The sequence below is a fragment of the Scophthalmus maximus genome, chromosome 14 (assembly GCF_022379125.1).
Source record: "Scophthalmus maximus strain ysfricsl-2021 chromosome 14, ASM2237912v1, whole genome shotgun sequence".
In the NCBI taxonomy this organism is placed as follows: Eukaryota; Metazoa; Chordata; class Actinopteri; order Pleuronectiformes; family Scophthalmidae; genus Scophthalmus; species Scophthalmus maximus.
In genome coordinates, this window is record NC_061528.1 from 22965889 (window position 1) to 22989520 (window position 23632).

At 38.9% G+C, this 23632-nt stretch overlaps 1 protein-coding gene across 1 annotated transcript; it reads right to left on the minus strand.

Annotated features, from left to right (window-relative positions):
- Positions 1-1883: 1883 nt before the first annotated feature.
- On the minus strand, positions 1884-22228 carry itgb2 (integrin, beta 2). Its single transcript, XM_035604869.1, has 17 exons — positions 22148-22228; positions 20696-20740; positions 19733-19784; positions 18755-18852; positions 17195-17396; positions 16806-16976; positions 14320-14561; positions 13617-13775; positions 13283-13378; positions 13084-13173; positions 12809-12946; positions 7215-7405; positions 5502-5734; positions 4382-4601; positions 4071-4282; positions 2816-2982; positions 1884-2386 (listed from the first exon to the last, which is right to left on the minus strand). Exons 3-17 carry the CDS (start codon positions 19779-19781, stop codon positions 2321-2323), a joined length of 2334 nt encoding a protein of 777 aa, XP_035460762.1. The 5' UTR covers positions 19782-19784; positions 20696-20740; positions 22148-22228; the 3' UTR covers positions 1884-2320.
- Positions 22229-23632: the final 1404 nt, after the last annotated feature.

Here is a 23632-nt window from a genome sequence, read left to right on the forward strand (position 1 = left end):
CTTTTGACTTGACTACTTGTGAACAGACCTGTGAATGCAGCCGATGGAAAGTAACCACGTCACAACATAGTGATGATCACTCCGCTGCTGCTTCGAGAGGACAGAGAGAAACCACGCAACCACAAGATGTCGCGGAAACAAGCAGCCAGTGTTGTGAAATTTCCGTCGTTCATGGCCTGTTTGACAACACTCGTCTAAAATAAGAACTCTTGACAATGCAATTGTAGGTTGCACCCTTCTCAGTTTTTTTCCGATTACTAAATGACAGTAGAGCCACTTGTAACTCTCGTTGGGTTTTCACTGCTTGAACACGGTTTTCAAAAGTCTACACACTTCTCCCTTGACTGTAACCAAAACCTGCACAACTATGTGGATTTACAGCACTTTGTTCAAATGCTCACGCTGCTGTCCAAACTGTTCACCACACGTTCAGAACAGGATGCAGCTCAGCCTAGTGCATTTCAAACACCGCTGATCGCTATTTCAGCTGAAAGTCAAGGTGCCTTGTTTTAGACTTGTTAGTGAACACAATACTGTATATATATATATATATATATACAGTATTGTGTTCACTGCGGATGCGTGGAGGAAGCAAACTGATTATTTTCATTCATGTTATAAAAATAATAATTTAATGTGAAAGAATTTCACTCTTTTCTTTACCGTAAAGAAAAAAATGATTTTTGCAACCCTAAGTTACTCAAATTATTCAAACTGTAAAGATTAAAAGTTTCTAATTTCTGTATTGGTGTTTGAGGGTCGTGTTTTTACTCTGTGTTCTGTGTGTGTGTGTTCTGAGTGACTGTGTATGTGTGTGTGTGTGTGTGTGTGTTCACTGTGTGTTCACTGTGTGTGTGTGTGTGTGTGTGTGTTCACTGTGTGTGTGTGTGTGTGTGTGTGTGTGTGTGTGTGTGTGTGTTCACTGTGTGTGTGTGTGTGTGTGTGTGTGTTCACTGTGTGTGTGTTTACTGTGTTGTCTCGATGAGGATTGTTCAGTGTTTTGCTTCACTCAGCCTGTTTTGAGACGTGTGTGAAGAGTTGTGTTGTTTGATTAATAAAGAGCATGTGGATTAATAAAGTGCATGTGTATTAATAAAGAGCATGTGGATTCATATAGAGAATGTGGATTCATAAAGTGCATGTGTATTAATAAAGAGGATGTGGATTAATAAAGTGGAGGTGTATCAATAAAGTGCATGTGGATTAATAAAGTGCATGTGGATTCATTAAGAGCATGTGGATTCATAAAGAGCATGTGGATTAATAAAGTGCATGTGTATTAGTCAGCAGTTTGTGGTTGTAGTCCGAGCGTTATATGTCTATAATATGTTCATTCGTACAGGACTTTCTTTAAGTGCAATATTTCAACTGTCACTTTTTTCCCCTATAGAGTTATTTAGAGTAGCTAGAGGTTCACCAGTGAAGTCTGTAGTATATGAACATTGACATCAGTCATCTGTCTCTTTGTCTCTGTCTCAGACATGGATTCTCACCTAAATATTTCTTTGTTACCTGTAAATATTTCTTTGTTACCTGTTACAGCAGAACGCAGTCATTGGTACTGGAGAAGCAAGTGGGATCATACTGCAGTCGAAAACAGGGTCTAATAATATATATATCAGATATCAGCACCTAAGGGTGAATGAGCTCAACTGATGAAATAATACTATGGACGGACACAGGTCTCTGCCCCCCAGATGCTAATCACAGACATTGTGAACAGCAGTCTGTCACAGGGGATTTGGAAATAAGGGGTTGGGGGGTACAGAAAGCAGACATTTGTGAGTCTTTCTTAAATGAACTTGAACATCTGCTTCTATACATATGTATAGACATTATCCTCAGAACAGTAAAGAACAAGAAAGTATTTGCATACAAACTGCTATTTGGACAAGAGAAGCTGTTTATTATACCTGACAAAGACAGGGTGAAAGGATTTCATCGAAGCCTTACAACATGACCCCCCCCCTTACAAAAGTTTGGATATGAAAGAAAAAGGCAATTGACAATGAATATTATAATTTCACATCAAATGTGCAGAAATTGAGAAAAAATATCCCTGCATATACAGAGCAACTGCAGTCTATCAATGAATGTCATCCATCAGTTAGCACTTTGAGATCGCTTTTAGCAATGAAAAGTGCTCTATAAATGAAATTTATTATTATTATTATTAGTATCAGTTAGAAAGTAAGCAGGTCCCAATTATACCAGGAGTGTACATTTGCAAATAGCACATGGACAAAAGAAATTTCTCTACCAACCATACGTCTATTTCACGGAGCACTGCTGCGTAATCGCTGTGCTGCAATACAAGACCTCACTCTCCAGTGAAAGTGGGGTTGGCCACAGTGGTGGTGGCATCCTGGTACAGCGGGTTTTCAGCCTGTAACAGAGATAACACTGTGATTAGTTTGCTTTAAGTTCAACATTTGATTGGAACAAATGAATGCTTAAACCACCCAACCTCCATGTTGGGTCTCCTGACTCGCAATGTCATAGAATATGATCCTGTTGATTGGTGTGATATTCAATGACATTTGCTCTGCATTAAAGTTGAATATCACATGTCCACACAACACTCTGTCCTCCGCAGACTCCACAGGTTGTCATCAGCCTCACTGCACAGCACTAGCTCACAACACTATGAAATCCCTCGTCGCAGGGTGAATGTGACTGTATGAATGTGTGTGTGAATGAGTGGATGTGACTTGTACTGTACAGTGTCTATATATAAATACAGTCCATTTACCATTTAAATGGTGATCATTTCCAGATGTGTTAGCAGTAATTAATAAATTCTAAAGCATCTCACCTTTGCCCACTTGGATTTCTTCTTCTCATCTTCAAATTTCTTGAACTCTTTCAGGTCCCGCATGTGGATTAACATCTTGATGAGCATCAGCAACACAATGCCAATGAGAGCCACGGATGCTATGGAGCCTCCAATAATTGCTATGACGCTGGGTGGTTCTGGACAGTCTGGAATGAGAGTCATAAATCAGAGAAGCTTTTAAAAGGCAATAACTTTAGATGAATATTCTAGGTCCATCATTGGGTCAATGTTTCAATATGTCTGATACTGTAGTTTGCAGAACTTATTGAGAGGATATCCCCCTGAGATGTAGCATCTCATTTTTGAGGGGGTCCTTTAGACACAAATACAAAACGATAAAACATACAATGCTGACAGATCAGCATTATTAAACATACACTGCAGATAGCTCTCTCATGCCCCCACCCCAGATCTCAGCTGTTGTACAAGAACAATGATTTGCGTACAGAGCGGTGGGGTGTAAGGTATGACTATGTTCTGGATGTAGGAAGGATCTGAGCCGCTGGCAGCGCGGTGGGCGAGTACCAGTGCCTGGAATTGGATTCGAGCCGCGACCAGAAATCCAGAGGAGCGGTGTAGTGTGGCAGAACTTGGGAACTAAACATGGAGTGGCAGCGTTCAGTCTCTATGCTCCACAGATCTGGAACTAACTCCCAGAAAACTGCAGGTCTGCTGCAGCTCTCACTTCTTTTAAATCAGGACTGAAGACTTTTCTGTTTGCCGCTGCCTTTCAGTAAATAAACTATCTATGCTGCACTGTAACTTTTATAACCTGTCTTATTCTACTTGTCTACATGTTTTTTTATTCTCTTTATCATTTTTGTATCTTAATGTGATTTTATATGCTTCTTCCCAATGCTTTGAATGATTTCAGTAGAGCACTTTGAATTGCAATGTTGTGCTATACAAATAAACTTGCCTTGCCATACATGCTTGCTACACATCTGCCTGTTATAGGGAATGGGACATTCCACTCTGAATGCATGTTATGCTCATAACACGGGATTAATTATGAAACTACCTACAAGAAAACCCTTTTCAACCATGCATTGTCACTTTTTTCCATCATTAAACTAGCCAAAGTGAATTTGGACATGCCATATATGAACCTACAACATGTACTTCAGACAATCCGCCCTAAATTGTTACAATATAACCCATTATCTGGTTTATTGGTTTATAAACAGCATATCCTCTTGAAACTCCTGCTCTCTGTATTTCATTAGCAGCTTACCTCTCTGTTTCAGAATTTCAGCACTGTACTCCTCTCCAAACAATTGGTCCATCTTAAATTTGATCCAGCATCCCTCTGAGTCCTTGTGCTGGCACTGCTTGGTAGCTATGGTGAACTGGTCTACCATCATATGAAAAATGGTCTTGCTGCAAGCCAAACTGCAGTTTTTTTTAAAAGGACCAGAGTCGAAGCCGAGGCATTCAATGCAGTTCCTGGCAGATGAATAGCAACAGTTCAAGTCAAGGTCAAGGTCATTTGGCAAACTAAGTCTTTAATGATTTTAAAGTCAAATGTTATTTTGGAGTCCTCACTGTTTGGTCTGACATGGGTCAGGGCAGCCAAGGCACAGCTTGCAGTGTGGCCGCTGGTATCCCTCCTTACACTGACAGTGGTCGCACTGGCAGGTTCCTCTGCCGAAGCACACAGTGTTGTTGAGCGTTTGACAGTCCCTCTGAGACTTTTTGCACTGACAGGCGGAACCCTCGTAGCCTTCGTTACAGTCACATTTGCCACAGTTGCATTCACCGTTTCCTGCATGTTGGGAGGAACAGAGAGGAGAGTTAGAGCATGGATGTTCCTACACATTGGTCTCGGTTGCGTTTCCTGGCAGCAGACGCTTTCCTCTTTGCTTGATATTTTGATCACATTTCCCTCAAAACAAATAATCATGAATATTTATTGAAAGAAAAATGATGTATGGATTGAAAGACTAAATCCACTCTTAAGTCACACAGCAAGCAGGTAATGGGCGTAATATTCACTGAACAAAAACATGCTACTGGAATATTTCTTGTCATCCCCAAACACTCTTGGTAGACCTACTAGCTTTACTTGGCGGAGTTTGCGCTTCATCGAATTTTCTTTTTATTTAATGAAACAAGTCCTACACAGAACTTCCTGACAGCTGTAGTGGTCATCCACAAGGGTGTTGAATCAGGAGCAAGTGGACTTTGTTGTAGTTTCTTGAAGACATATCACCTTCATCCCAGGGGTTCAACCTCTGAGGGCTGTGGGCTGTGTTCATGCTCCAGATGGTTCCAACCACCATCGTTGCATGGTCGTTAAATGCATTTAACCCATATCTCTTGTGTAATTGTGAGAAATATTCTAATCAGTTAAACCATGAATGACAAATATCTGACAGGCGATGCATACTGACAATATACCCAATCAGGCAATGCTTGTTTTTTTTATAATCTAATAATGCCATGTCATAATGACATAATTCCTGCTACATGATCATGAATAATTTTTGGATCGACATAAGCTTTAGGTTGTGTCTATTGTATTATAAGATGCAGAGATACTTTGAACTGCGCATGACATCATTTTCTGACTTCTTTGTGGCTCCTTCATGACTACACTTAAATGATAAGGGAAAAAAAGACATAAAAATGCAGATAATTACAAAAAAGGTAAAGAAAAGTCTACCTCCACAAAGTTTGTTCTGGAACTTTTCACAGTGATCATCATCACACTCGCAGAAGTCACCATGGTAGCTCTTTCCACTCTCTGTGGTGTGGCACTTGCACCTGCCACACACACAGTCTCCACGGCCCTCACACTCGGTGCCATTCTGCCTCTGACAGGATGCCTGTAGGGTGCGCTCGTCTTTATCGCCTATGGCGCACTTGCAGAACTGACCAACAAAGCCATCATGGCAGCTGAAGAAGGAGAAAATGGAAAGGGCAGTTAAACCTGTGCATATTGTGGGATTTCTTTGTTGGTTTTCCCTGTAATATTAAACCCACTGTATAAAGTGCCTTGAGACATTGTATGTTGTGATTTGGCCTATACAAGTCAAATTGAATTGAATAGAAACCTGTAACAATGTAAAGAGCTAGCCTCTTTTTTCAGCTCTATTGTTAATTTTTCAAAATCACTTTTGTGAGCCAATGCCCATTTTCTCATCTGTCACCTGAATTACTTTATTAGTGTGGAGATTTAACAAACAAATTGTTAATTTGTGAGCTTTAATTTTAACCTTTGCACTGTTTTTGTAGATGCATTCAATGGATTTTAAGTTTTATCCCACAAAAGCAGAAGATACAAGACACGTATGTTTGACTTCAAGTCACTTATGTTTTCACTAAAAACAAAAAGGCACTATCTATTAGGGATGTCCCGATCAAGTTCTTTTGCCCCGGTCCAGATCCGAGTCATTTTATCATTGACTATCTGCCGATACTTACAGTGGCGCAGTGCACACTTGAAGTACATTCAAGTTTTTAAACTTAGCCTAGCTTTTGAGAGCAGGCAAACATTTAAACATTATTGTAACTGACAGTCTGTGTGGTCACCTCTATTCTTATTGTAATTTACATGCTAACTACAGCTCCTAGATTCCACAAAACTAGTCATCCTTTAAATTATTTTACTTATTTATAATTTTAACTTAAATGTGTTTGTTTATCTATTTATTTTTCAACACCTATAGATGACTAAATCTGTATAAGGCTATAGAGATATAAAGATCATATGCATGGTTAAAGAAATCAACAATGACAGTTATGACACGTTGTAGATTTTTGCCTATTGTGTCACAGGGAAACAGATACCAGAACCTCTACGCCCTGTTCACACTTCCTCTGGCATTTGTGGGTATGTTCAACAATAGACACACAGCTCTGATTGGATAGTTAACTCCTGTTGTTACAATACTGACGGTTGATATTGTCTTTATGATAAGAGGGAGAACTAATCCATTCAAAAGGCTTAATTAAGAAGAAATGAGAAGTAACAACTGAGTTAACTCAGAGATAAACCAGAAAGTAAATTACTTAAAGTAATTCAAGTTTAAAATTGTCTCTCAAACTCAAGTATGTTAAACTCAAAATGAAGTAAGAAAGATAGGGAGAAAATATTATTTTTTCAATATTTTAGAGATTCAAGGGATTGGATCACTATATGTGTGTGATTTGGTGTTAATTTATGTCTTTTGTCTACTACTATTGTTCATAAACAAGCCAACAGTTCTCCCCATTGGTTGAGGTACTCTAACACTCGGAGTTGTAAACAGCTCAGACTTTCATGAGAGAATCAAGTGTTCAAGGCCACCAAACACTAATGATGGATGCATGGAATAAAATCAACACATATTGTACTTCTGTGTGAAATCAACATGTAGTCGGTAGTAAAGTGTACCTGCAAATACCACAGCTGACTCCCCCCTTTCTATTGCAGTGTGTGTGGTTGCTGTCGCTCGGGTCCTCACATTGACACTCACAGTTTGTAGATAAGCTCACTGTCAGTGTCTCCTTAATGCCCAGTGGTCTGATGGTGAAAGACTGGTTCTCCATACATGAGTGTGCTGTCACTGTGACTTCGAAAGCAATCTGGACAGAGCAGTAGAGTTGGGGAGTCAGAGAGAGAAAACATTTTTAATCTTAACATTTAAAAAACAAACAGTTTTATCCAAATGTCAAAATAGAATATTGATATTCTTCATCCTTGGGTTTCTCTCTTTGAAATTTGGTGCTTTACAACTAAAATTGAATGTCATTAAATGTCCAACTCCTCCTGAAGCTGCATGAAGTGTAACATCAGCTGGATAACCTTAAAGCCAAAGTGTTTTTTTTGATCGAGGCCACCTGTTAGACACAGCATGCCCAATAAAGACTCTACTCAACTGAACACATCCCATCTGATCTGGGGATGGGATCCCTTTGCATCTACTCAGAGGAGCTGGAGGAGGGGGCAGGGGAGAACAGCTTGGGCCTCATGCAAGAACCACTCCTACTAACAGACTTGTTCTTAAATCGTGCGTACCAGGGATTTAGGAGAACTTCCCACATTCACCAATTTTCCCATATTTTACGATTTCTTTGCAGTACGAACAGCATTTACGAGACGTCGAGACCTGTTACATGAGTCACGTAAATTCGTCTGCTGTAAGTCAAACCAAGTTTTTCCACTTATGAGTTGTTTTTTCATCAATTAAATTACATGTAAATATATATATATATATATATATATATATATATATATATATATATATATATATATATATAAAATTTGTTATGGTAACATTATTCTGTTTTATTCAGCAATTTGAATAATAATAACATAATTCTACATGATAAAAGTGTTGCGCAATGGCCAGGGGAGTGCACATATTTGGCATTTGGCATGCTGCCCACAGAGTTGTTGGCTTGATATGTTCATTGTCACCATGCAAACTATTTTCACATCATCTAATAACATCCCCTTAAACACAGACAATGGCAACATTTCAGTCTTGTTTTACTGGATCTCAGTGCTGCATTCGACACAGTCAATCACAACATATTACTAGACCGACTGGAAAACTGGTTGTGACTATCTGGCACAGTATTAAACTGGTTTGAATCCTATTTGAAAGATAGGGACTACTTTGTTTCTATAGGTAATAACACATCTGAGCGGGCAAAAATTACATGTGGAGTTCCCGAAGGCTCCATTCTGGGGCCTCTTCTGTTCAACATCTACATGCTCCCACTGGCTCAGATTATGGAAAACAACAAATATGTTACCATAATTACACAGATGACACACAACTTTATATAACAACATCCCCTGGGGACTATGGTCCAATACAAGCACTGAGTAAATGCTTCTAATGTTGAAAACCACAAACCAAGCCAGAAATCTGGGTGTGGTCATGGACTCGGACCTGAACTTCAACAGCCACATTAAAATGATTATGAAGTCAGCCTACTATCACCTTAAGAACATATCAAGGATTAAAGGACTTATATCTCAGCAGGATTTGGAAAAACTTGTATATGTATTCATCAACCTCAGAATTTTTATCTGAATTTTCAGACTTTTTACCTGAGTCATAATAGTGGGTACTTTCAACCGCAGTCTTAGTTCTGCCTTTAATTCACTTATAGACACAATTGGTTTTATTCAACATGTAAATAAACCCACTCATTGTTTTAATCACACCCTCGACCTCGTCCTCACATACGGCATAGATCACTACTTAGTTACATTTGAATTCTCGATTATTAACTTCACTGAATTTGGAGAAAAGTTCTATTCAAGGTGTCTATCAGAAAAATCTAAGTAAATTCCATGAAAAATTCCATCGTTATTTCCTCCACTGCCATGTGTCGATGCAGTGCAGGATAGTTAACAAAACTTTACTCCCACACAAATTGATGATGTTGTTGATAGTGCAGCAGCCTCACTACGTTCCACACTTGACACTGTCGCCCCTCTGAAAAAGAAGACGGTCAAACAGAGGGGGATAGCTCCATGGTTTAATGCACAAACATCTGCTTTAAAACAGACGTCACGTAGGTTAGAAAGGAAGTGGCGTTCCAATAATCAAGATGATTCTCACCTAGACTGGAAAATTGTTTCATTACATACAAGAAAGCCCTTTGAAATGCCAGAAACACATATTATTCTTCACTAATAGAGGAGACTGAAAATAACCTCAGGTTCTCCTTCAGCACTGTAGCCAGGCTGACAGAGAGTAAAATCTCTACTGAACAGTCTATTCCTCCAACTCTTAGTAGCAATGATTTCATGAGCTTCTTTACTAATAAGATTATTACCATCAGAGAAAAAAATCATCAGCTTCTTCCCAAAAGCACAGACACACTGTCCAGTACAGTAGCCTCAGATCCAACAGTATCATCTAATTTAAATCTAGACTGCTTTTCTTCCATAGATCTGGCTGAGTTGACTTCACTGGTCAATTCATTCATTTTAGATCCTATTCCATCAAGGCTATTTAAGGATGTATTACCTTTAATCAATAGTTCCGTATTAAATCAGATCAATTTATCTCTGTTAACAGGCAATGTACCAAAGGCCTTAAAGGTGGCAGTAGTTAAAAACCGCTGCTTAAAAGCCAACGCTAGACCCAGGTATCTTAGCTAATTATAGACCCATATCAAACCTCCCCTTTATCTATAAAATCCTCAAATCTGTTGCTAACCAGTTATGTGACTATTTACACAGGATTAGTTTGCTGAAGATTTTCAGTTAGGGTTTAGAAAACACTGTAGTACAGAACAGCACTACTGAAGGTTACCAACAACCTTCTCATGGCCTCAGACAGTGGATGTGTTTATATTACATCAGACAAAACTGAGGTCATTGTGCTAAACACCTCAGAGAAACATTATCTGATCATATAGTTACACTGGACGGTATAACCTTGGCCTCCAGCTCTACTGTGAGGAACCTTGGGGTTACCTTGACCAGGAAATGTTCTTTGACACACACATAAAACAAGTCTCTAGGACCTGTAAAATTCAGAATATAATTAAAAATCCTCCTCCTCAACCACAAAGCCCTCAATAATCCGCTGCAGCTGAGCGGGGTCTCTCTAACAAGGCTCACCTGGAACTCTTCTCGTTATTCCTCCACATAAAAGCCTGGTCACGACTCCACTCCTGTGCCAGATTATCCTGATGCAGTCGCTAGTGTTCTGTGTCTCTTTGCATCTATGTTTATAGTTACCAAAGTTTTTCTAGTGTGGGCAGACAAGTTGTGTCGTATTTTTTGTTCATCCATTTTGGAATTGAGTTTTTCTCCATGTGCATGGTTTCCATTGGGCCAGCGTTCTCCAGTTCTCAGCTCCTGTGAGTCTGCTGGTCTGTTTTTTTTTTGGCTCATCACCTGCTATGCCAGCCAGCCCCCAACTGCCACCACCTGCCTCTAGCCAGTTCTTCAGAGACTATTAGTTTTTTTCTCTATAAACATCCTTGAAGCCGTCCCCGCCTCCATCTCTGCATTTCAGGGCCCAAACACAAAAACCCAAACTTCACATCATATCTTAAGCTGGGCATACACTGTGCAATTTAAGGCCGTTGTTGCCTCGATTTCTGAGTCCTACAACTCTTTTTATCAGAGTCGGACGATTTTCAGCTTTGTCATGCATTGTCTGCCGTGCAGTGTACAGGGGGAGCGAGCAGCGATTAATTGCTCCCGACCTGCCGTCGGACGTTCCGATAAATTTCTGATGTCAAAAATTGGGTCGATTCCTCAAACTCGTGCCTTTTTCCTGACTGCAACTGCGTAAAGTGGTAAAACGGTCGATTTCTCTTTGGGGATAAGAAATAAATGGTATATTAAATATAATAAATAGTCAGTGTGTTGGAGCATATCACTAGTATGGAGGGTCCCTTCGCTGCTGAACGGTTATTGTTTGTACTATCAACAATTATAGTTGATTATATATAATAAAGTCCAATAGTTAATTGGACATACATATAGTGCATGCGTGAGTCCTTAATCCTTATACACCCGCTCCTCTTTTTTGAGGTTTCGAAACACAGATTATGCACATTTCTGTCTTGTCAGCATCTCCTTCTATGGTCAACACAAACTTTTCTGTCTCGGATGAGCTTTCCGCAGGAGCCGACGGGCGTTTCACATGCACAGTGTGAGCAGTTAAGTCTTGGCTGACGGTCGAACCGGACAGTGTGAGCACATCAATTCTGAGCTTTGGCTTCACATCGCAGACAATTTACTCGGACAGTTTGAGTAGGATTTTAACAACAGCATTTCTAAAATCGCACAGTATATGCCCGACTTTACAGAGCTCATAGTTCATATCATCCCAATACATCACTTGTCTCTGTAAACTCAGGACTACTTGTGGTTCCAGAGTGTGAGGCCGAGCCTTCAGCCACCAGGCTCCTCTCCTCTGGAACCAGGAGACAGACCACATCTCTTAAACTTTCCTCTTTTTCCTCAGATCTTTACACTGACTTCCTGCTTGTCTAAGAAGTCTGGGACGGGTCTGCTCTCTGTCCCCAGAGTCAGAACTAAACATGGAGAGGCAGCATTTTGTTTCTATGCTCCACAGATCTGGAACCAACTCAGCTGCAAGTCTCAGTTTTTTTATATCAAGACATATATAACTATCTTTGCATTACTTTTACTGCATTGTAACTTTTATCAACTGTCTGATTCTACTAAAACATGTTTTCATTTTCTCTTTTTAATTATTGTATTTTAATGTTAATTGATCTTTCTCTTCCCAATGCCTTTAATGTTAAATGTAAAGCACTTGGAATTGTCTTGTTGTTGAAATGTGCTATACAAATAAATATGCCTTGCTTTATCACAGCTGGTGCACCAGCTAAAACATGAACAACATCACCGGTTATGGCACATTTTTTCGTACATATTCTGAGACTTCACCCTGACGTCCCTGCAGTGATCATCTTGCTGTGGCAAGTGTTTTTCATATTGATGCATTTAATCTTTATTTCAATAACAGTGTGACTCACAGTTGACTCAGTATTAACAGATCTGCTTTAGTCACTAAACTCCTGCTGACGCTGCTAAAGTATAGACTTTCATTTATGAATGTTTGAACGCAGAACTTCAATCTTTGATCTCGTAAACTTCTTCTTTATACACTTCATGAATGAATTCTTTCTGACATGAGGCAGGAAGCGAAACCTTATATGGTATTTTGGGGGCGTTGGTTATGCTAATTTGCAAACAAATACGCACAGGTGAATTCATCCTGTTTACGCACGTGATTTACACATTTACATTTACCATAAGTATACAAAGATGTTCTTGCATGAGGTCAATCGTCCGGGTTGCTAAGATACATCTGGTCCCACTATGACCTGGACCAGCCTAAGCAGATGAACAATGAATGATTTACTTTCTAATGAGAGTCAAAGTTTAATGATGGGGAAATCTACCAGAAAGATTTAAACTGAAAATGATGAACAGAGAACTGTGTGCACTTAAATAAAAGATAAAAAAGAACTGACCTCTTGTCCCACATGTACATTGTCACAAACCCCTTCGCTGTCCCTTGCTGGTCCTGGATTTGTGCATATAGGTGTGTAGACCACTTTTACTTTCTCAGGGAGATTGTCATGGGTCACAGTTACTTTGGAGGACAACCGCTGTCATGGATTACACATTTGAGAAAACAGGAATTATTGACATAAAAAGCAAAAATCATGAGGAAAAAAATATAGATCCAACAGAACATGTGTACACAAAAGGAGAAAATTAGCAAAAACTCGATAAAACAACTTACATTGTAGGCACTTTCAATCAATTGAACAACATTGTTCGAATCATGTGACAAAACTCCCACCTCTGATTTTGGAATCATTTTAGAGAGTTGCTGGAAAAAAAACAAAAACAAGGTGAAATAAAAATTCAGTCAGTGACAATGTTATATTTGTTTTTTCTTATTTATTCTTTAGGAAAAACAACATTTACATTAAACCTACCTTGTACACAGTCTCCATATTTTTTGTCACTGCAAATATTGGCTGAATATTGTTTTTTTCCAGCTGCATAGCTAGTTGTCCAACAGAAGGGTAGTCCTGCAGACAGCAAGCAGTGAAATGTTGAGAACCTGATATCCATGATTCATCTCGTCAACAAGTTTCTGAGGTGTAAACCACAGAACAAAACTCATGAACATGTTTTTTTAAGAAAATGTTTTGAAATCAGTGTGATGAGAAGAAGTCCTTTGTTTTTCTTAACTACACCCATAAATCATTGTAACATGGTGCTGAAATCCTGTTAACTAGTGATTCCCTTATGTGATTCCTTACCTACCATCTCACTACTCTTGGTATAAAGGTTGTTGTCCATGTGGCACTTTTCATCATTGGGTTCCAGTATACCAGCCAGTTTTCCATCGCCGGCCATGTGGAATCCAGCATCAGTGGTCAGTACAATGAGCCGAGTGCTGCTGTTCCTCCATCCGATTTTGTCCTAAACAGCAATTTAATATTGTGAGGTCTTAACCTATATTGGTATACATGGAATTTAATTTAATTTAAACATGAGAGAGAGATAAAACAACTTTTTATCCTGCTGGCAAAAATCATTAAAATTAAACAAAACTTAAAGCTGCTGTTGGTAGGATTGAGAGAAGCGTGGACATAGTCCCCACCCCCCCCTCCCTTGCTCTCCGCTGCACCTCGTTTCCACCTCAAAAGATAAAATGGTAAATGGTCTGTATTTATAAAGCGCTTTTCTAGTCTTATTGACAACTGAAATCACTATAGGACAAGATACTTAACCCTAAATTGCCTCTGACGGCTCCTCTTGCAGTGTATGAATGTAACAGAAAAAGTGTGTTAAATAGGAGCTTTGAGTGGATGATAAGACTAGAAAAGCTCTATATAAATACGGTCCACTTACCATTTAAAAAGCCTGCCCTATGAAATAGCGTGTAACTTTCAGTAAAAAGTCATTTGTTTGGTTAAGACTTAAAAAAAAAAAAGCAAATTGGATACCTTGGTTAAATTCTTACCCCACATACAGCAGCCTGTATCATGGCATCAAGACTCCCTTCAGGAGAGTCCAAGTTCCCAGAAATGAACTGCCGATTCACCTCATTTCTGAAATCATCCTCCCTTGGTGTCATACTGAGCACATGTCTGTAGCCAAAGGCAGCCTGACACTGCTGGTAATTCTCATCACATGGCTTCCGCAGTTTCCCCTCGTTGGTGTTTGTGTAGGGGAGGACTGTCTTGTCAACGAAGGCACCAAAACCTGTAGTTATAGAAACGGCTATTAATTCCATATTCTTGTTTTGTTATGAAGTAGCAAACATTTATCACACATTTCAGACCACTGGGGTGTGTAAATATTCAACATACTGGTATAAAAAGGAAGTCTTTAGAATAGAGCCTGTTAACTTTGTCTAAATAGACGAAATTGGAATGACAACTGATGAATGAGTTTCGTGATTCCTTTTGTGGCAACTATCCAATAACAATGTATGATACATAAAAGGTAAATACTACTAATAAATGATAATAAATTGCAAATTCACAGATTATTAATGTCTGTATAACACAACTCTGTTGTTGTGATATTCCTGCTCCGGCTGGGCCGCGAAACCGGGTCTTCAAAAATATTTTAGTGTGCTGTGTGAAACGTTCTGCTGTTACACCGGAATTTCCCAGCTTGGGATAAATAAAGTAACTATCTATCTATCTATCTATCTATCTATCTATCTATCTATCTATCTCATTCAAACTCCTGTGAGCTGGAATTAGCCAAAACTACGAAACTCGAAATTGCGAAATAACAGAAAATGATGTGTAAGATTGGCCAAATGGTGGCGCTGTAACTAAGGGCCAAAAATTCCATTCTGGAAAGACCACGCCCCTCACACTGTGACTCTGATTGACTTGAAATTTGCCACAAGTCAAGTTCAAAGTACAGACAGCCTCTTGAATCACTAACGTGCCAGGTGACAAAATGTTGCATTAAGTAGCAAAAACTGAAATACAGTAATATGAATAGAATTTCTGAAATTTTCACTTTATCAACACCAAATTTGGTAGGCCACCTTAAAGTATTAACATACAATTTTCTATTATAAATGAGCTAGATTGGTCGAAAAACATGGCCGCTTCTTGTCAATATGTCCTAGAGGCTCAGAGGAATATTGGCAATAGACCATTACCTATTTGTCCAATTATCACAAATCTTGGTACATAACTTACAGCTGTGATTAGCTGATCTACTTAAAGCATTTTGTTGTATTCATCAAAATTTGAAGCGCCATCTTAATTTGTTAAAGTGTGCGTGGCCTATAGCATATATGCTCCCAACTCAAGGTGCCTATGACGTCTCATGACCAAACTCACTGGCGACATCACACGTCATCTTTTCAACATACACACCAAGTTTGGTTTATATCTGATGAAGAGGGGACAAATGGCTGAACTTTGACCGTGTTATCAAAGGGTTTGAACCCTCCAATCGCTGCTTGTGGCTATATTTTTCACTATTGTCTATCACTATGTGATTCACCTACAGGGAGTTCATTATTACTCCCCAGCCCATGATCCCAGAATGAGATCCCACAACCATTATGCATTCACATTGGTACAATGTGTCAGAGTATATGTGTAGGCTTTGTGAAGAAGTAGCCAAACCTACCCATCTCACTCATAGGCAAGGTGCATCTATTGGTATTTCATTGGCTTGGAGTACTCCCACTCTCTGGTGCTAACACAGCCAGTGATTAAGACTTCTATTGCCTTGATTGGCAGAGTGTACTTTCCTCAGATGGGTGCTAGGTCAAGCTAATCTTGCTGTTTCCTGTCAAGGAACATCTCTGTATTTTTACTGCTGTCTTTACTATTATTAAGCCTTTCGACCTCTAGAACATTTTCTAAATTTAACATACTAAGGACCACTTATAATCCAGTGTCATTTGTCACCATGCATCAGAAGAGACTTTTACATTATTTATTTTTTTCATTTTGCTTATGCTTCTCTCCAAAGTGACTTACAATCTTCGCGGCAGTTAGCATTAGGGCCCACACTGGGATCACCTGGAATCGAACCCCGACCTTCAGTACCAAAGTCAGCGGCTGTGACCCAATTGTTCACACTAGTGCATAACTACATGCACATTAATTTCTTAATGTTGCCAAGGGCCAATCTATCTAGTTCCATCAAGTTAGATCACTAACACCAACAAGGAATAGAGTGCAATAAACACAATTACAACAAGATTGTTAGGATACACAATGTACCTTCCTCCTTATACAACTCACATTACTGACCATGTCTATCGTTACAATTGTCATCGCCACTCTGCCTTCCATGGCCCTGCTCCTTTATCTGCCAGTCAATTTAGTTTTGCATAAATGCTTTAAGCATTTTTATATCTCCCATTTATGTTATACATTGGGCTTAATGCAAGAACATTTTCGTATTCTTGTCCTAATTCTAAATTTCTCCTAAATTCTTGTCAGATAAAGATTACCTTATTACCTATTTGAGCATGTGCTGTGATATTTTTCAGAGCTGCAAAAAGTCTTTGTCCTAGTCCTTTGACATTTTCCAAGTCATCTTGCATGGAGTAAGACAGGTCCATCAGGTAGTAGAGATCAACTGGATAACCCTGAACTCTTTTAAAAGAAATGTTGAATTTGGTTGAAAGCCCTGCAGACACAAAAGACAGGAAGACTAATCAAATTTGGTTTGATAAGCTTATGGTGCAAAATATGAAAACATTGTAAGATTTCAAGAATTTACCACTTTTTCCCCCAAACCAAGATAATGACATAGGTGCAAACTGGAAATCACTCTGGTTTTAGTAGGATCTGGAACCTGTCTACCACAGTCCTTTAATTATGTCTGCATTAACTGATTCAACTAACCTGGTCGCAGTTTTAGACTAATCTTCTGTGGACGGAGCTGAACAGCCTCCTGCTGTTTGAATGAACTCGAGAGTGGATTGTCCTGGTTGATGATTTGACTGTTATGGGGGGAGATGATTTCCTTCGTCTTGCATCCTCTTGCTATCAACTGAGCTCGGGTGTCACAACGTGCTGCTTCCTGCTCACCAGCTTTGGTGAAATTCTTTAAAAAAGGAAGGCAAAAACACACAATAAGAGATTACACTTGGCCTTTATTCTAAAAATACATGAAGTTCACTTATCTGTCTGTTACCCCCTTGCATTTGAGCAAGTTACACTATCCAATAAATGATCAAGTAAAGGCTATTATTCAATGCCAGTCTCAAATAAAACAATATAGTTCACAGGCTATAATCAGTAGAATGTTTATTTCTACTGCACGAATTCCACCAGTACATCATCAGGAACATGTCATACTCACCACTCTGCTGAAACAGATTAAACGCAAAACTGTGTATATTCTCACATAATTTCCAGTCTATGCCACTTTGCAATTTACCTGTTACAGGTTGTCATTGGTAAAACTGGTCATGCCTCCAATGAGCTGGTCTGAGGCCAGACAATCACTGATGCCTGTCATCCAGGAAGTGTTTTGAAGGGAGCACATTGAGCACCCTAAGGTTCAGATAAAGCCTTCATTTGTTCTTGCGGTTGGCAATAAAGGCATTATCGGTGCATGTTGAGGCACATTAGTGGCTGATACAGCTGAAAAGCTTAACAGTAATTCACAAAGCAACAAATTATTAAGTAGCTGTTCTGTTCTTCATTGCCATTAATGAAACTCCATACTTCCACTGGAAGACTGGAAATTAAAAAAATGAGTACAGGAAGTGTTGAGATTGGAAATAGTTAGAGAGAAGAAGCTAAATATCTGTTGAGGAAAGTTTTGTCTGCAAAGCAGCAAGGATGACTGTTTTTGTAATGATGACATTGTGCAGGTGAAATGTATTGTTGACACACTTTGTCTTTGTCAGTACCTCAGCAGTGTCCTGTGAGATGGTTGTCTCCAGGTGTCTGACTGATTGTATCCAGCTCTCACCAGGAACTTGAGTGTAATATTCTGTCCCTTTTGTAGATTTGAATTTAACCCTTTGTGTCTTTTCAGTTCGTGTCCTCTGTGTTTCCCAGCCTCTTGACCACCCTCATGTGTTCTCTGCTTACACAACATTCCCCCTGCGGTTTCCGTACAGTTGAACCTGTTTATACGCTGCCCTGTGTTCCCTGGTCTTCTCTTTGTATCCCTTTGTGTGTGCTTTACTCTTCAGCCTTTTTCGCAGAGTCTCCACTTACGGTTCATTTACTTTGGTTTGTTGGTTCAATTGTTTTTGCTCACTGCCTGTTACTGCGTACCTGTGTAAGACCCTGGACCTGTCGTATAAAATACTTGCTGTTTCTAATTTCATCCTGCCCCCTGTGTGTTTCTCTACACCCCAGTCCCAGTGTTTATCAGAGCTGTTCCATATGATTGTACCTTGATATAACGCCTGAGCAGGGACATGTTACAGTAAGTGTTTTTCTCACCAGCTGTTGGCACCAGACACAATATGGCCCAGATCTGATGCAGTCATTGCAGGTGTTGATCACAGACTTTGAGCAAACTTCCTCTTGTTGACACAATCCTGCAAAGAAAACCACAAACTTTATTCAACGCAGACTCAACGTTTGAAATAGCATGCTATGGACACAAATGACAAAAGTATCTTTTCTGTGGACCTCATATGGAAACTAAATGTGTTTCGTATGAGGTAATAATTCCTGCTTTGAGATCTAAAGCTAGTCTCTGTTTTTCTTTTGTTTTTTCATTGTGTGTGATATAGAAAATAACTAAGGTAAAAAATAAATGTTTCATGTTTGTAAATCCCTCAGTGGTAATGAGACTGTATACAGAGGTTGTCTTTTAATAATACATCCATCAGTATACAGTACGAATTGTTTTCTGTCACTGCTTGGTATTGGACTGAGTAGCTCGGCTTTCTGTGACAAATTAATCTTCACAGGGTCTTGGTACTCTCAACACTAATTTACTTATAGTGAAATGAAAGAAACAAACATATCATTCATGAACAATGCAAATAGATAAACTGCAATATAGTCTTATCATTTCATTATTCCTGCTGTGATGAAGGAGCTGTGAGGTCCAAGTCTGATGTTTTAAACCAGAAGTAAAAATCAAGGCTTTTAGCATCTGTTTTCTTTTAGTTTTGTGACTAGGTTCTAAAACTTTAAGAATAACAGCGGAACCTGAGCAAGACTATTGCCTCTACATCCTTTATTACTGAAATTTTCTTTTTCCCTTTGCCGTTAAAGGGATAAATTAATTTCAGCCTTACCTCGCCTCTGAACTGGTCTAACATACTTACATTTGGTACAATCCCTGGGGTATTGAACATTGTTGTTAAATTCATTGATTCAATTGAAATATCAACTAAGTCATTTAAAAAAATATACATTAGTTGAGCTGCAACTAATAATCAATCCAATGTCACCGTTAATACTTACCATTTCCACCCATCAGCAGGAGCAGAAGAGACAACAAACACAGATGCATCTCCTGATGAAAAAACAGACCAATCAATTGTGGATGGATTTAGTTGGAGTAAAAATACCTTAAAATATAGCCACACAGTAATATTGAATTGCAGCTGTTGCAGGTTACCAGCAGAGTACCTGTCAGCTTGATTTAAACACTGACATTTATGTTACACAGCCTACTACAATAATAATTATTATAATTACGTCCTGAGCCACTGACAAAGTCAGAGCGCGGAACCTATTGTAATTGTAAGAATTATCTATTATTCTTATGCAAACAAATCGCCAATTTGAGGCTCTAAATGTTCTCTGACCCGCCCGAAAACCAGAGGTGCAAGGCCCTGGTGTTTCCGTAAGGATTCATATTATTAGGGCCCAAGCCCTAATTATTTAATAACAAGGGTTAGTTTACATAATTTTGTCCAAAAAGCTTCCATGCTGAAAGTCAGCAGACATTTCCATTAAAGCCTTTTTTTATGTTGACATATCCAACCTGTTTATTCCATCTGTAGATTTAGTCTCACTGTAACAACATCACTTGACTTTCTCCTTTGCTCCTGATGTTGTTAGTGATGGTTCTGTGCTGGATATCATTATATTCATGGGTTTTCCCAATATTCTTCCCCCTCATGTTTGTAAATGAAATGACAGAAACCTACAAACTGCATGAAACAGTCCAGAAAAGTATAACCTCAGTAGTAAACGTTCTAGGTTTAACTATTTTAAAATCAAGAAGAGTGCATTACTTAGACTGAGATGTGAAAAGAGCACAGACAACTAGGTCACATTTAGGTCTGCTCATGTACAGATAGACTGAAGTGCTTATCAAAAAAAACAAAAAACATTTTGTCCATTTGCCATAAGATGTGGTTATGTGTCACTTAGTAAGAATTATCTCAATAAATGATCAAAATCAAAACAAGAACTTACCCTTGGTGAGTTGGTTAACCTGTGATGAGTGGCCCACGGCTGCAACTAGAAACATCTGATGTTAGAATATCCAAGATCCTTGGACTATCACGTACACAGGGAACTACGTATGCCAAAGGCATTACTTGTCATTTTCAACTTGTCATTTTTCAAACATCCACCCACTGTCTGAGCTCAGACTGTAATACTGAATATGAATACAATGGTTTCCTGTAACACTTTCAGTGCCATAAAAGGCAACAGGGAAGTGTGAAATGTTGGTACATTTGTATATTTCCTCTTTTGGACTAATAATAAGTTAATGAGAAGGCACACTCAGTTGCTTGCATGCATGGTTACACACAATAACTATTTAGTGTGTAACCATAAATACAAAGTTGACACTTCATTAAGTACAATACAAAACACATTTTCAGATGAAATTTTGGATGAATAGATGTTGAGGTAGCAGTTGTCACAGTTAGGTTATCTAAACTCTTACATTACACAATTATCCCAACAAAACACGTCTTTGGCAGTTTTCTATGGGAATGACTTTTTTCTTTTTAACTGTGGCTCTGTTTCAAAGTCCTAATATCACAAGTGTGATACTACATGGACTTAAACTGTTACGAGTTTAATTTGAATCATAAATAGGTTTGTAAATTAGCTGCTTATCAACAGAGCTCAGTTATGTAGAAGTAGCATTCAGCCTGCATGAAGTTGGTGAAATGCAAAAGGTCAGTGCAGCAGAAACGATTAAAACATTTATTACATTTTACATTTCTAAAAATATAAAAGTAGAGATAAGATTTTAAATATACTCTACAGAGTTGGATGTGTAAGCAAGTAAGCCGACCCTGGAGCACATCTTATCTTCATGTAAGAAAGCCCTAACAGAGGAAGGCAGATTAAGTATTAACAACAGTGCAGGGGCCTGTACTACGATTTTACGAAGTTATCAGGGTAAATGTAGGTTAGGCTGCCACAATGAGTTGTGTGGCATCTATTTCTCCTTTCCTTTCGCAGAGGAAAGTCCAGTGTACCCTATTCTAAAGGAGATTGGAAAGGAAGCGAATAGAAACATAACTGTACATATCACATTTTCTTTTCCTTGATCACGCAGACCATTGCAATTTCCCTGTGTTGTTGAATACAAAAATAATCTCAAATTCACATTGTATAGTTACAGTTCTTGATTCAGAAAATAAATATAAAACACAGACAGAATTCTCTCTACACTTTCCTCGAAAATGTGTCAGTCTGTAGTCAGTTTAGTCCACCTCCTCTCTGCGAATAAGAAGCTTCCTCATTAAGCTTAACATAAACCAGCACATTTTTTCCATGTTATGTTCTCAAAGTGTTTGATTATTTTAAAGTTTATTTTGTCCTTCAACCAGCAGATTTCTGGGAAGAATAAAAACAAATGGTTTTACGAGTCATGAAAACTATTCCTCCATAAAGTAAACTTACCACAAACAGGAAGACGCAGCTCTAGTCTATGGTTGACAGCTGTGTTGAACCCTGTGTAGACAGAAAGACTCCACCCTGATGACAGGAAGTGCGACGCAATGTGTTCAAGATGACAAAGATAGAAAGGGTTGTGTCTTACAGTGGGCCATCATCACAACTGGATATTAAATGAATTACACTGCAATGTGAGACCTTGTACCTATTAGACTACTTTCTTCTTTCATATTGTTGAAGAATAAAACTCTGTGGCTGGTTCAGACGAAGTGGAGACAGAGGATCATGGCAAAGCATTACAACATTGGAACGCATTGAACCGAGGGAGCGAGGGACGCCCCATGCACGACTCAGTCCTCAGCTGTTTCCTACTGGAGGCCACATGAACGCGCGCACCACGCTGCTCCGCCGCTGCCTGACCGATCATCCGGCTGTGCACACAGTCGATCTGCCTGCCAGCCTGTTCTTCAGAGAGAGTTACTGTGCAGTGGCCTATTTGTCTATTTAAGTTACATATTACAAGTTAAGCATGTGGAGTTATTTTATCACACTTGTGAACTATATTACTCATTGAAAGTACCACGCATGCAGCTGTGGACAGCTTCTGAGGTACTTGTACTCGAGTAATCCGTTTTAAGTTACTTTATACTCCACTACATTTAAGATGAAAATATACTCCACTACATTCTTTTGATACATTTGGTTTATTACTGCATTACAATTAGCCCAGCTGAGACATTTGAGATATTAACACATTAATGCATCAATAGTTACAATCCAACAATACAATATACATTACTCTGACCTGGACCTTTTACCTTCTACTCTTAGTATATTTCAGATGCTTATAGTTTTGTACTTAAGTTATCCACACATTAATTCATCAATTTTAATGAAGAATACTTGTCTCTCTATTGAACTCTGCCCCCCGAACTCTGAACTCTGTCTCCCTTCCGAACTCTGCCCCCCGCTGACCCCCCTGCCCCTGCATATCTCCTCACACCCATCATCCCCCCACCACTCCTCCTGGTCACACACACACACATCTCTCATCCACCTGTATTATTGTCCACTGCAACTAAATCTGTATAGTATGTTCATATCACCTCAATAAGTTATCGACCTGTACATTTGTCCATATTCTATATATTCTGTATATTATCTGTTACCTAGCATAGCATGTTCACTGCACCTTAATCTGTATATTATAATCTGTAGAATACACTTATACTTATATTTATAGTATTTATTTATATTTATAGCATCCCATTAATCCATCCATCCATATATACCCAATAATTCACATTTTTGTCTATCTGTAAATTCTGTAATTGCTTTTGTACATAGCACAGACTCTTGCACTATCTGCTTATTGCACTTCTGGTGAGATGCCAAACCTCATTTCGTTACTCTATACTTGTATATGTGTAATGACAATAAAGTTGAATCTCACCTCTCATCTCATCTCAAAAATAAGTCTTCTCCCTACAG